This window comes from Pogonomyrmex barbatus, unplaced genomic scaffold (assembly GCF_055798465.1).
Source record: "Pogonomyrmex barbatus isolate J1 unplaced genomic scaffold, ASM5579846v1 scaffold3, whole genome shotgun sequence".
Classification (NCBI taxonomy): Eukaryota; Metazoa; Arthropoda; class Insecta; order Hymenoptera; family Formicidae; genus Pogonomyrmex; species Pogonomyrmex barbatus.
This window is the reverse complement of record NW_028297127.1, coordinates 9,060,971-9,075,432: the sequence shown is the minus strand read 5'-3', so window position 1 is coordinate 9,075,432 and position 14,462 is coordinate 9,060,971. Positions and strand designations below refer to the sequence as shown.

Below are 14,462 nucleotides of genomic sequence, written 5' to 3'. Positions count from 1 at the left end.
TCACAAACTGGTCCAATCCCAGGGTAAAGTACTTAAATGTATTAATCCAAAAACGGACAATCAGAACGTAACATAGGATTATAAGATGATATAAAATTGTTAGTACGTGCGCAACACTATACGACATTACAAGAGCCGGCGCGAGCGCAGAGGAAAAGTTTAAGGGACCAACGGGAAATTTTGAGCGTCCAAAAGCAAATATACCCCACCCACCCACCCATTCGCAAGAATAAATTGCCGCAATGTCATAAATGCGGAAAAACAGGATATTACGGCCGAAATTGCCGAACGAACAAATTTACCAGTCGATTCCCCCTACCACAGCCAGACAGTTGCGTATAAATACAATGAGTAAATACTGCACGCATTGTAAGAAGGTAGGATACAAGCGTACAGAATGCTGGGTACTTCACGAAAAACCGAAAAAAGGACCACTCGCCAAATCAAAAAAAAATAATAATGCGAATAAAACACGGATAAATACAATGGTAAACGAGGCGAGATAAACCGCGAAAAGAGAGCACTGATTCAGCGTTAAGCAGTAATAGCGGTGATGAAAGTGACAGATCGAAGGCCAGGGCTACGCGCACGGCCGGAAATTTCAATATTGAACTCCAGTGCATGAGAAACGCATTGCGTTAACCGGCATGACGGGACATAAGATTCACACGCTAGGAAAGGTGAAATTAACAATAAAATTAGGGAAAGAAGAAATTCACCACTCAGTATACATGGTCAGAGATAATTTCCCTATGGATTACGAAAGAATACTTGGAATTGATTTTCTAATCAAACAAAAGGCACGATGTGACTACGAGAAAAAGATATTAAGTATCGGCAACACACACCTGAAACTACTATCAAAAAGTACTGCTGAAACGACGTAGCAAAACAATTAGCGAAGCAATTACCAATAGCAATCAGGTAGGGATAATAAGACAAGAACAATTGAAGTATTTATCGGATGCTGCCTGGTGGATCCCAGGGAATTTATCTGTCCGATAAGTATAATAAATATGTATAATATATATATATATATATATATATATATATATATATATACCGAAGAATCCGTTGAAATAAGCACACCAATGGGAAACTTAGAAGAAATAAAAACACAGAGCGCTAAAACTCAACACGGTGAAAAAAGACCCGAGACTTTAAGCGGGAGGAGAAAACGAGTGTGGGAACAATTACGCACCGATCACTTCAACATTGAAGAAAAAGAAACATTGGAACAAATATGTAATGATTACTGCGATATATTTCATTTAGGAGATGACTCACTCTCACACACGACCGGGATGCAACATGAGATCACCACGCGCGGATAGTGCACCGGTCATTGTCTGACCGTATCGTCTGCCCGAGAAACACAAGACGGAGGTAAATAAGCAGATAAAGAAAATGCCCGAGGAAAAAATTATCCATCCAAGCACAAGCCAATGCAACGCGCCAATATTGGTCGTCCTGAAAAAGGCCAATACGTTCGGAGTATCTAAACTACGCATTGTCGTAGATTTCCGGAAACTAAATAATTTAACGATAAGAAGATCGTTTCCTTTACCAAATATCATGGATATCCTCGACCAGCTCGGGAATGCGAAATACTTCTCGATGCTAGATCTTGCGTCGGGTTATCATCAAATAGCAATGCACGGCAAAAATAAAAGCAAAACGGCTTTCTCCACGTCGTACGGGCATTATGAGTTTAATCGAATGCCCTTCGGTTTAAAAAATGCGCCCGCCACGTTTCAGTGATTAATGAATTCGGTGTTAGCGAGAATACAGGACATAAGATGCCTTGTATATTTAGACGACATCGTCGTTTACGGACCAAATTTAAAGGAGCATAATAAACGACTAATCGAGATGTTCGAAAAATTAAAGGACTATAACCTGAAACTATCAATTAAACAAGTGCAAGTTCCTAAGAAAAGAGGTGACATATTTAGATCACATTATTTCAGAGAACGGTATAATTCCGAATCCATCAAAAATAACGACCATTACTAATTTCCCAGTACTCAAAAAAGTAAAAGATGTGCAATCCTTCATAAGATTAACTGGATATTATAGAAGATTCATTGAGAACTTTTCGAAGATAGCGAAGCCACTGACAAAATTAACAAGATAAGACGAAAACTTCAATTGGATGGCAGAACAACAAAATGCATTCGAAATGTTAAAAGAAAGATTAACCACCGTGCCAGTTCTAAATTATCCTGATTTTACAAAACAATTTATATTAACTACAGACGCATCCGGTTTACGCCATCGGAGCGGTATTGTCACAAGGGCCAAAACCGACCAATTGCTTACGCGAGTAGAATTTTAAATAAAGCGGAACAAAATTACAATACGACGGAAAAAGAATTGCTAGCCATAATATGGGCAGTTAAACATTTTCAACCGTATCTATACGGAACAAAATTTCAAATAGTCACAGATCACAAGCACTGATCTGGCTATTTAGTATAACAGATCCTGGCTCAATTAATTCTGGCTTGATTAATTAGATGGAGACTCAAATTGGAAGAATACGACTATGAAGTAGTACATAAGGTCGGCAAAGGCAATACAAATATTGACGCGCTTAGCAGAAATCCGATCGCGCGCGATAAGGAAGAGCGTGAATACAGCAAAGAGGAAAAAGAGCAAATAACGTATGAATATCATAATTATTCCCCTCTCCTTCGGAGGACATCAAGGTGTTACACGCACGATAAATCGAATAAAATTAACACACAACTGACATGGATTAATGAAAGACGTGGAGGATTACATCGCCCGATGCGAATATTGTTAGAAGAATAAGTTAAGCTGTAACGCGGTCACCTCGCTCGACGCTCGGATCGGCTCGTCGGTGTCCGGGTTCGAGAGGAGGGGAGACTCAAGCGTACGCGAACACAAGTGGCGGCGTGAAAAAGATAGTTTATTTAGCGAAAGAGAGATACAGCGTGCAGGGCTAGGAGATGTCGCAGTGTCGCTGGTAGCAAAGCGGAGACGCAACCGGTTGGCGCAAGGCGATGAGATGCGCAGGACAGGTGCAGTGTGCGGTCGACAACGGTCGATTTACACGGCGTGGTTACCACTAGGGGTCTTAGGATTACTGACTTATAACTAGCGGCCTTAATCTCTATCGCATGCACTTACGAGCTAATGTCAGGCGGGACGGTTAGGTATTGCGGGCAGGGTCGAGTGCCACGTCGAGCCCTGCCTCCGCAACGGAAACCGGTGACACCCGGTGGAGCTGAGTGAAACCTCAGCCCGAGGAGCGGTGGCAGGAGTCGGAGAAACCCGACAGAGCTGAGTGAAACCTCAGCCCGTGGAGCGGTGACAGGAGTCGGTGAAACCCGACAGAGCTGAGTGAAACCTCAGCCCGTAGATAGAGAAAGCCGGTGAAACCCGGCAGAGCCAAGCGAAACCTTGGCCCTGAGAGGTAGTAGGTACTAGTTAGGTATCAGGAGTCGGATCGCAGGATGGGATCTGATCTCGATGTCTCGGTCGGCCGGGCTTATATACCCGGCCGACGTTCCCCACTGCGCGCCGTCGGTCCGGTGGCGGGGAATCGGTATCGCGTGGGGACATCGCGAGCGAGATAGCGTGAGCGAGACGGCGCGTGCGCCCTACAGGCAAGCGAATGCGATAGCGCGAGTGGTGTACGTGCAAGTGGAATGGATAGTGCGGGGTAGTAAGCCAAGCGTTTCTCTGTATGTATATATTTATGTATGTGTATGTATATATATATATATATATATATATATATGTATATTCGTAACGGCCCTGCCGTTACAAAGCAAAAAAATTAAGATGCCTCTAGTACTAACAAACATGGCAGAGAAACTTGAAAAATGCGCCCTAGATATCGTGGGACCACTCACGGTCACCACGCAAAGAAATAAATACCTGCTGACATTTTAGGATGACCTAATGAAATTCAGTAAAGCAATACCAATACCAGATCAAGAAGCAAATACAATTGCCAAAGAATTTACCACAAAGATAATATGCGAATTCCGGAAACCGGAAAAAATACTATCAGACCAAGGAACAAATTTCGTCAGCGAGATGTTCAAGGATATATGCACTCTTTTAAAAATAACAAAGATTCAAACTACCACATATCATCCAAAAAGTAACGGGGCCCTAGAGAGATAGGACTCTAGCCGAATATTTGAGACATTATATAGATGAGGACCAATTGGGATAAATGAATCCCATACGCGATGTTTACATATAACACGACACCGCAACTGATTATACGCCGTTCGAACTAATGTACGGGCACCGAGCAAGCCTATCTACGGCACTGACAGTGCCGCCGAAACCGTACTACACGTACGATAACTATGCGCAAGAATTAAAAGAACGACTCCGAGCCACACAGAAACTGATGAAGGACATCCGCGAGGCGAAACAAAAGTCAAAAAAACTATGCCGACAAAAATACAAATAGTAAAACTTTTAAAATAGAAGATAAAGTCCTCCTGCACGATGAAGCAGTGCGTCGAGGATGATTGAAGAAATTAGAAGCACCATGGATAAGTCTGTACCAAGTAATCGAAAAAATTTTAGACGTGAATTATGGAATCAAGCAGAAACAAAAGATGTAACTGTATACGCGAACCGACTCAAACTCTATTTATAGAAAACTAGGATACGGACGCGCACAACAGAACACTCGCGAGGAAAATTAGAAGAAGCGTTAGTAGAAGCAAAGATATAATAAGATTAGTAAATAAAATTAAAAACATACCAGCTGCGACGACGCATCACACGCACAATTCGCCGCTCAGTAGCGGCGTAGACCCGAATCTACAAGGGGTCGCGGGCGTATCTCGTCTCGACCCACCCCATGGATCCCGTTTCGGCCGCCACTTGCCGCCAACAACTAAGAGGCACGTACGCACTCATAACACACTACGGGAGTGTACTCCCGTTCGCACATAGCACAACGCATCTCGATAAAACAGAAGACGACTATAAACGAAATTAATAGATGCAACTTTGCGCAACTACGGACGACAGACTAAATCAACAACAATTTATTATATGCATTCCGCAAAAAAAATGCATGGATAGAATTCATCAAAAAGCAATCCGAATTCCGATGCTTCTCGCAGGACTTCCTCGCGCGGAGGAATACCGATAACATGATTCCCGGCGAACGGATGACGAAGAACTGTTTCGTTTCGAGGAACGCATGTATATTATTTTAATCATACCAAGATTATAATAAACCATGCTGTACTACATGCATATGCAAAAGAAAAGAGAAGAGAGAGAAAAGAAAGAAAAAATGTATAAGCGATACACGAGAAATAAAAAATACGCTTATCTTACGATGGCAACACCTCCAAATGTCTCCGGTAGTGTCACAAACGATGACCAAAATTCGATCCAGCGGGAATCGCCGACTAGCCCATGGCTCCCGTCAAGAGGTGCACCTTGCCCCGTAGAATACACATTTCGTCGCACTACATCGTTCATGTCGCACGCGTGGAGCCGCAACGCAACACGAAGCCAATAGGCGCGATCGTACAGACGCGCACAGGGTAGGCGTATAGAAACATATTGATAATAAACTGAATAACTATCCGGCGCGAAAACTACTGGTGAACTGGCGTGCACCAAGCAGCATAAGAAAAAATTAAATAGAATAAGGAAGTATAATATGAAGCCCGATCTTTCAGGATATTGGTCATTCAATTATTACTCATGCAGCGCCGCAACGCTGTACGTGCTGAAAAAATTTCACAACATTTATTTCGAAAAAATGGGGTTAATGAACAAACGACCTGGAAATTAGTAATCAAATTGGACAATGCGCTAAAAAAACAGAGCGCGACAGATGGAAAATTACCTAGATCAAACCAGCGAGCGATGCAACAGCATCATTGGGCCCGTCCAGTTTACGTGTAAAGACATGATGCAAATAATGCAAAAGCACAATGCAAAATTAACACAGCTGCTAACGCGACTGAGAACTAGCTACTACACTAGAGACACCAAACGAGGACTACAATACGGATAGAAAACTGGCATACGATCCAAAAATATATAACAATAAATGCGATTGGCGCGATAAGCAAGACGTTATTCGGCACCATGCCGAGGACGAAGAGCAATGCACAATAAATAAATCTCAATGCACAAATACAAATGCTGTAAGAAAATCAACAGATCTTACAACACGCAACGAAAACTCAGATCAAAATTATCAACGCTACAATAGGGCACATGGATGCAGTGGAAAAAACGGTTAGTTACAACGAAAATATATTGCGGAATGTCACGGCGCGAATGGAGTTGCAGCTTGCGAAGTATATGTAACGCGAGGACATGGACGAAACTTATTAATATTGCGGACAATAATGACGGACCTTACGAAAGACATAGAAAACACAATCGATTATTTGTCACTGTCCAAAGACGGGATAGTACACGCGCGACTATTACCGTTGGAAAAGATTGTAACAGAGCTGCGAGAAGCAGCGACCCAATTGACCAAGGGCTTACATTTTCCGTTTACAATACGGATGGAAAACTGGCGTACGATCCAAAAATATATAACAATAAGTGCATATTATAATAAACCGGACATCTACACAATCATTCGTTTCCCGATAATTGTGTTTCCAACATTCAAACTAATAGAAATCGTATCCATTATCGGTACGCAACCATGGTATCTTTACATTTATAAAAATCCGTTAGTAGCAATAGATAAGGAAAACCATCATTACATACTATCAGACGAAAACGAACTAAACATGTATACATGACGAACAACTGTACACATGCGAACGAGATTTTCCTGTTTACCACATCAACACGAACGCACCATGCGAGGTGCAAGTCTATGTAAACGCGCCGGGCCAACTCAAAAACTACGAACAGCGATGCAAAGCATCTAATACATCCTTATGGATAACATTAACTGAACAAGCATATATTCAATGATAACAAATCAAAAAATAAATAGCCAGTGCAATAAGTCGCCGGAACAACAATTAAAGTTAAGCGGCACGGGAAAAATAAAAATTAATGGAAAATGTAAACTAATAACGCCCGAGGTAACGCAGCTGCCGATGAAATATATATACAAGCACAATTACCAGATTTCAATTTAACACTACCGCTGCGCAATAGCGAAAATAACCAATAAAAAGTATCAAGTTGCAATCCATAATAAAGAATCCATCTTGAACTCGCTAGACTAAACATACTAGAAGACGAAATAGACAAACAGGTAAACGAAGATATGTATTTATTCAGAAATAGCCATTTTATATATCCGATTAGCTTTAGCGGATTAATAATAATTGTAATTATTATTGTTACAATGATTGTAATTGTGAGGAAAAAGAAAAACCGTAATAAAAAATCCCCCGTCGTAACACCAAAGGTTTGCGATGAAGCAATGATGTACTAAGAGCAAAAATAAATATAAAAATAGATGTAAAAAATGTAAAAATAAAATAATAACCTATGTAAAACCTATAAGATCAGCGTAAGCATTGTGTACTGCGACTTGAAATACTAGTATCATTGTACTGCTAGTATAAGCTAAAAGAAAATTCCCCTCGTTTTCTTTTTTCAAGGGGGGGAGGGATGTTGTGAGGCAACTTAAATAATGCAACCCGATTTCTAACATCGCTGATTAGTTAGAATCCCAAAGATTCTGACTAACTAGACCTAAGAACATTAAATAAGAAATTAAAATAAATAATTAAAATAAAATAATGCGCGTCCTTGCCGATTGCAACGAACTGATATGCAATTCGGCAAGGACGCTGACTCCAATAACATCGTGTCGAAATGCTGACATACCAAACAACGTTTCGACACGAGGACGCGCCGAGGCTGCGTAGCAGCGGACTGATAAATAGTGACGAGAGTAATCAAACTCAGAGGCTCAGAATCAGAGGCATGGACGTATCGACGCATAGGAATACTAAGGAAGTATGATAAGTCGCGGGTGATTCTGAAATAACGAACACCCAAATCAGATTAATAAAGTTTTATTCAAATTCGCAGTGAATTTATGGCGCCCCTTCCCCTTCTTCCGTCACTCTCCCCTTGGTTGCGCTCGGAGCGGCACAACAACATTTCAAATACAAAACATTTTAAGAATTTCAAATAGCGCGAACAAACCTAATGATGTCTATCTTACAATAGATTTGTTTATGTAGCTAAAATTTCCAAAAATTTTTGTACTTAAAAGGAGATAAATATATGTTCAGACATTGAAGAGAGAGAAAACGAAAATACTAAGTATAAGAAGTGCAAATAATACGAAAAGGCCTAATAACAATTAAGAGATAGCAATCTAGTTTTATATAGTTTATGAATTTCTTCCGTGTCAACTTTTGTTGGTAACAATCAGAAATAAAAACGCGCGTTATTCACATGTTCTCGAGCCGTTTTTCCGATACTACTGCAGAATATGTTTAATATACTATAATTTTATACTTTATTTAATAATATATAATATTTATAGTTGATAGACTAGTGTCAGTGATAGTCCGTGATTGTCCAGTAATATAAATAAATCTTTTGATAATTAAAATGTATTCATTAAGAAAACATAATGCCCAAAAAGAGAAAGAAAAACAAGATATATTGACATCAACCAGTAAGTATATATTTCGAATATTACATCATGTTGTATTTTGCATATATATTTTTATTTAAAGTACTTTCTTTGTAAAATACGTAATAAGATTTTGTATATTACATAAAAATGTAAAAAACTGTTTTTGTGTTTTCATTATTTCAAGGTATGATCCCACGAGTTGTATTAAGGCGTTACAAAGTTTACAATAAGAAGAAAAATACTAAACCAACGCAACAAATAGATATAACATATAGATACAGATAATAGTAAGCATCTCCAAAGATAATTGTGTGAATAACATCATTATTCAGTTATATATGGAAAATATAAATATTAACACATGCTTTTGAGACAGTTATTTTCTTCAAAAAAATAATACATTATCCGTGATTATCATGATACATTATTAAATGTCAACATTTCATGAGCGAATTTATGAACGTATGCTTTCGAAAGATTGCTCCTCGATCTGATGAAATAAATTGCAATGTTTACGAAACATTGGCATTTAACATATGTATCATAACAAGAATAATACTGGAAAATGTAATTTTTTTTAATATTAACACATTTCTATTTTCAGAATTATTGATGCATTTCCTTTTTACAGGAAATCCAAATGATACATTCTTAATCTTTTATGTAATTTTTTTTTAATAGTATCTTATACAAAGTGTACATAATTTAATTTACAAAGATACTGATAATTTAATTTATATAACGAAATGTATCATTTATTATAAATAATAAAAAAAAGGAACTAGATTCAGTAACTGCAGTTGCAACAAATAAATATATATTTTTTAAATAATAATTTTTGTATTATTGTATGAAAACATGGAACATTTTTACTTTCAGTTGTAAGATTACTAATATCAAGACAGTAAAAACTAAATTTATTATACAAAGACAATCATCCATTGATGAAATTAAAGGTTTGTTACATACAATTAATATATTACTAATGTATATATTACTAATGTTTAGATAAATGTATTTATCTAAAGTATTTCATGTTTAAATTTAAAGTCTTAACGCCCAATAACGCCCAAAAGACACGATTTCGACATCTAAGTTTAAATTGTCGATATGTAATGAATTCAAGTAGCAAAAATTCGGGAACCACTGTCTCCTATGTTTTGAAGGGTGCTCTTTCCAATGATGATAGTTAAAAATCTCCACAAAAAAGTTTTATCATGAAAAAATCAAAAATAAAAAAAAATCGTGATTTTTCAATCAAATTTTTTGTTTAAAATTATTTTTCGTTTCTTTTACATTTTTCTATATGCTTAAAACCTATCTAGATCGTGGCCTCGGTCTAAACTTAAAATAAATGGAGCTATTTTATTGTCTAAAGTTTTTGGTGAAACAAAATGGCGACCGAAATGAAATATTTTTCTTTTAAACTTTAAAAATTTTTTTCTCGAAAACTATAGACTTTGATAAAAATTTTCTCAGAACAAAAATGTCTTAAAATTAGTTAGAGTATATTCTTAATTTTTTTCAGAATTTTTCGAGATAATTTTTGATTTTTCGAAAAATCACGAAATCGAAATTTCCAAAAACGTCATAAAAAATTCTGAAAAAATTCAAGAGTATTCTTTGACTAATTCTAAGACATTTTTGTTCCTAGGAAATTTTTATTTAAGTTTATAGTTTTCGAGAAAAAAAATTCTTAAACTTTACTAAGATAAACTTTCATCACATTTTTCTACGAAATAAAAAAATCAAGAATTATTCAAAGAGTGTCTGCAAACTTGTTTTCAAAATTTCTCACGATTTTTCTAATTTTTACTATATTAATTTTTTTGAAAATTGAAAGTCTATGCCTTATCCAATTTTTGGACAGAAACGTTTTCAGTCATTTATATTATATAAATGTTGCCCGATTCTCATCGCAAGGAGATAGACGAGAATCTCGTTTTTTTTTGTTTTTTTTCATTTCTTTTTTTGTTTTTTATTTTTAAAAATTTTTTTATCATTTTTTTTTTATTTTTTTTTATTTTTTTTTTTTATTATATATTTACTCTGATATTTTCAATAATTTGATAAAATTTTTATTTGTTATACACAAAAGGCAAATGAGTTTTATTAATAATTATTAATAGAAAAATCGTAAGAAATTTTGAAAATGTTTGCGGACACTCTTTGAATAATTCTTGATTTTTTTATTTCGTAGAAAAATGTGATGAAAGTTTATCTTAGTTAAAGTTTAAGAATTTTTTTCTCGAAAACTATGAACTTAAATAAAAATTTCCTAGGAACAAAAATGTCTTAGAATTAATCAAAAAATACTCTTGAATTTTTTCAGAATTTTTTATGACGTTTTTGAAAAATTCGATTTGTGATTTTTCGAAAAATCAAAAATTATCTCGAAAAATTCTGAAATTAAAAAACTTTAGACAATAAAATAGCTCCATTTTAAGTTTAGACATCGAGGCCACGATCTAGATAGGTTTTAAGCATATAGAAAAATGTAAAAGGAACGAAAAATAATTTTAAAAAAAATTTGATTGAAAAACGATTCTTTTTTATTTTTGATTTTTCCATGATAAAACTTTTTTATGGAGATTTTTAACTATCATCATTGGAAAGAGCACCCTTCAAAACATAGGAGACAGTGGTTTCCGAATTTTTGCTACTTGAATTCATTACATGTCGACAATTTAAAGTTAGATGTCGAAATCGTGTCTTTTGGGTTAATAAATGCGGATAAATTTGTTGACTAACTTGGCTGATATTATAACTTTGGTTTTATTAATGTGTAAAAACACTAATCTACATTGTTATTATTGTTTACAATATTGTCTACAATATTTAATTACAATGTTAACTAATATATTAAATAAATAAAAAATATGTATATTTTTTTATTATAAACTTTGTTTATAATAAAGTTTATAATAATAAAAAATATGTATAATATTTTTTTCCATGTTTCAGACAATGATTGCTATTTATATGCAAATACTAACATTATGCCTAATAATAATGATTTTGATAAAAATGATATAAAAAATGCAAATAATATCACTGATATAAGTATTTCGCCAACAGTAAACGACATTCTTGATAAGGAAATAATTGATTGTAATTTCATGAATACTAGCGCATTTTTTAACTTATTAAATGCAGGTAATAGTCGTTTTATTTTGTACAAATTGTAATTATAAATGTAATTAAAAATATTTTTGTCTCTGTTGTTACTTTCCTATACGTTACATATTATTTATTTATCGTTATTATTTAGTAATTTTATAATTATAAGTTATTTGATTATTCATATTACAGATGTATCTTTTAATTCAATGTTGAATAATAATGCTGAAAAACAATTTTCTTCAACTTCCTGTAAATTAGAAGAAATTCAAACAAACGATATAAATAACTTGTGCTTTGCAGCAAAGAATGATGACTGAAGTATAAGATAGTAGAGCCATATTATATGTTATTTTTTTAATTTTCATAATTATTTTCTGGTGTACTTATACTTATATATTATTATATTTTGATATTTTTAATTAATGATATTTTTCTTTTTTTTTATAAATAGAGAAAGATAATGAAAGTGATTCTGATGTACAAAGTGAATATTCATCAGTTGTAAGTGATTGTGAAGAAATAGAGACATCAGAACATGAAGATGACAAATGTAATAAGCATTCTTCTAATACACAAAATAATGATTCGACTGTATCTACAGACGTGGATGTCAGTAATATTAAGGAATGTGAAACTCGGTAAGATGAGCAAACAGTAATATCTACAAAACTTGCTGGCACAAAAAAATATATGTGTGTCTTCTATTACAAAATGCAAACAAAGATTGTTCGACATTTGGAATCAGCTCATTTTAAAGAACCTGTTCAAAAGTTCAAATATTTATCTAAAGGTTGTAGTGAAAGAAGAAACATCATCGATACATTAAGAAAAAAAGAAAATTTTAAATTTAACATTGAAAAATAATACAAAGAGCAAGGTTTTATTCCATGTAGGCGGGCAAGAGTAAATCATCCTAAGATTCTTACAAATTATTTGGCGTGTGGGAATTGCAAGGAATTGTCATTATTTAAAATCAACAATAAGACATCATTTTAAAAAATGTACTGGTCAAACAGGCGAGAAAAGTTGCATTGTTAAAGTAATGAGTCGAAGGATATAGGGCAAATGTCTCAAAAAAGCTGATGAGAGAGTATGGCGATTAGTATTACCAGCAATGAGAAATGATAAAGTAACGCGTAATATTCGTTATGAGCTGATAGCTATATTGATACAGCTTATTGATATTATATGCAAATTCTCAATGCAAAAATATAAGCATTCAACACATCATTTATAAATGATTCGGGCTCGATTGCGACTTATGAGTCGGCTATTGATAGTGATGAGAAATATTAATAATGGTATAATGTCTTTCATTTCTACTTATAATCCAAAATATTACGATATTTTTTTAAATGCCGTAAATATTATTGTACAATATAATGAAGAAAACGATATTTATGAAAAACCCGCTGCATCTAACCTTGATTCTTACGTGAAGTATATTGACGAACTCTTAATAACAAAATGTATAAAAGAACATAATGACAATATAAAAATAAATTCGAAAAATTTTTTAAAACTCTTACCCGTTGATTACGGATCAAGTGTTAACAAAACTGTAGTTGAATCTCAAAGTCAATTTAGAAGACGAAAAGTTACAAAACTTCCTACAATGGATGATATTAAAAAATTGCGTAATCATCTATTAAAAATACAAAAAATATCGTACAATAGTTTGCAAAATAAATTTTCATTATCTGCATGGATTTCTCTTGGAGAAGCTTTGTCATCAATTATTTAACCGCCGCCAGCCAGGAGAAACGAATATTAATTTCTAATTTTGAAAATTACGAAAAAAATCAGTAAAAATATCGAAACGTGGATTATCTAAAGATAAAAAAGAACAGGCTCAAAAACATGTACGATTTCGTATTCACGGAAAGTTAGGAAGAACTGTTCCTATAATATTAGATGAAATAAATTTGAAATGTTTGCACAAATATTTTTACAGTTAAGAACTAAAGCCAAAGTACATTTGACAAATCCTTATTTATTTGGTATTCTAGGACATGACGTTATTGAGAAGTTATTGAGAAGTATTTATGCGCATATCAAATCCTAGTTTTGTCAAAAAGAGCGGAATCGAATTTCCTGAAACAATAAGTAATACTAAACTCAGGAAACATATAGCCACTATGGGAATTACACTTATTATTATAATTACAATTTAACGGATAATCAGATTACAGATTTGGCTAATTTTATGGGCTATCATGAAAGGATACACAAAGAAATGTACAGAAATCCGTTAATAATTAAAGATATCATAGAAGTCTCACAACTTTTAGAAGCTACACAAGGCGTAAGAGATGCAACAAATAATTTAATTGAGGAAACCGACAGTGAGGCTGAGCATGATAGCTCAGAAATAACAGAAAATAATGAAACGTTTCAAGAAATTAGTTATTCGCATCAATCGAATGATAGTGAGTAGAAATTTTTTTTGTTTCCAAAATATAGATTGCTTTTTTTCTAACTTTAACATATTTTTAATGTAGGCTCGTTATTTTTCCCAGCATATAAAAAACGTACAACAATTGAAATGAAAGCAGTACGAAAAAAACGCAGATCAGGGAGTAAGGATTTGATTAGTGTATATTCAGTTAATGCTTTTAAGCAAAATTTAAGCAAATGCTTTTAAGTAAAATTTATCAATTACTTTACAAATTTTTAGTTGTAATAATTAAGTTATTTAATAATATGTAAGTTGGAAATAATTAATTAAAAATTTCTT

General features: G+C 34.2%; 1 protein-coding gene across 4 annotated transcripts; it reads left to right on the top strand.

Annotated features, from left to right (window-relative positions):
* Window positions 1–10,645: 10,645 nt before the first annotated feature.
* On the top strand, window positions 10,646–14,040 carry LOC105426424 (uncharacterized). 4 transcript variants are annotated; one of them, XM_089079421.1, is made up of 6 exons: window positions 10,646–11,387; window positions 11,567–11,758; window positions 11,915–12,043; window positions 12,177–12,363; window positions 13,735–13,831; window positions 13,911–14,040. In XM_089079421.1, exons 1-3 carry the CDS (start codon window positions 11,330–11,332, stop codon window positions 12,040–12,042), a joined length of 378 nt encoding a protein of 125 aa, XP_088935547.1. In that variant the 5' UTR covers window positions 10,646–11,329; the 3' UTR covers window position 12,043; window positions 12,177–12,363; window positions 13,735–13,831; window positions 13,911–14,040. The 4 variants fall into 4 exon arrangements, with proteins under 4 accessions (XP_088935547.1, XP_088935546.1, XP_088935545.1 ...); XM_089079420.1 differs by having other exon boundaries at window positions 11,915–12,053; XM_089079419.1 differs by lacking the exon at window positions 11,915–12,043.
* The last annotated feature ends 422 nt before the right edge of the window (window positions 14,041–14,462 follow it).

Coding starts and splice junctions, on each gene's coding strand:
- LOC105426424 (XM_089079419.1), top strand. CDS start 11,330: ATGCGGATAAATTTGTTGACTAACTTGGCTGATATTATAACTTTGGTT. Junction 11,388..11,566: donor AACTTTGGTTTTATTAATGT/GTAAAAACACTA, acceptor TCCATGTTTCAG/ACAATGATTGCTATTTATAT. Junction 11,759..12,176: donor TTTTAACTTATTAAATGCAG/GTAATAGTCGTT, acceptor TTTTATAAATAG/AGAAAGATAATGAAAGTGAT.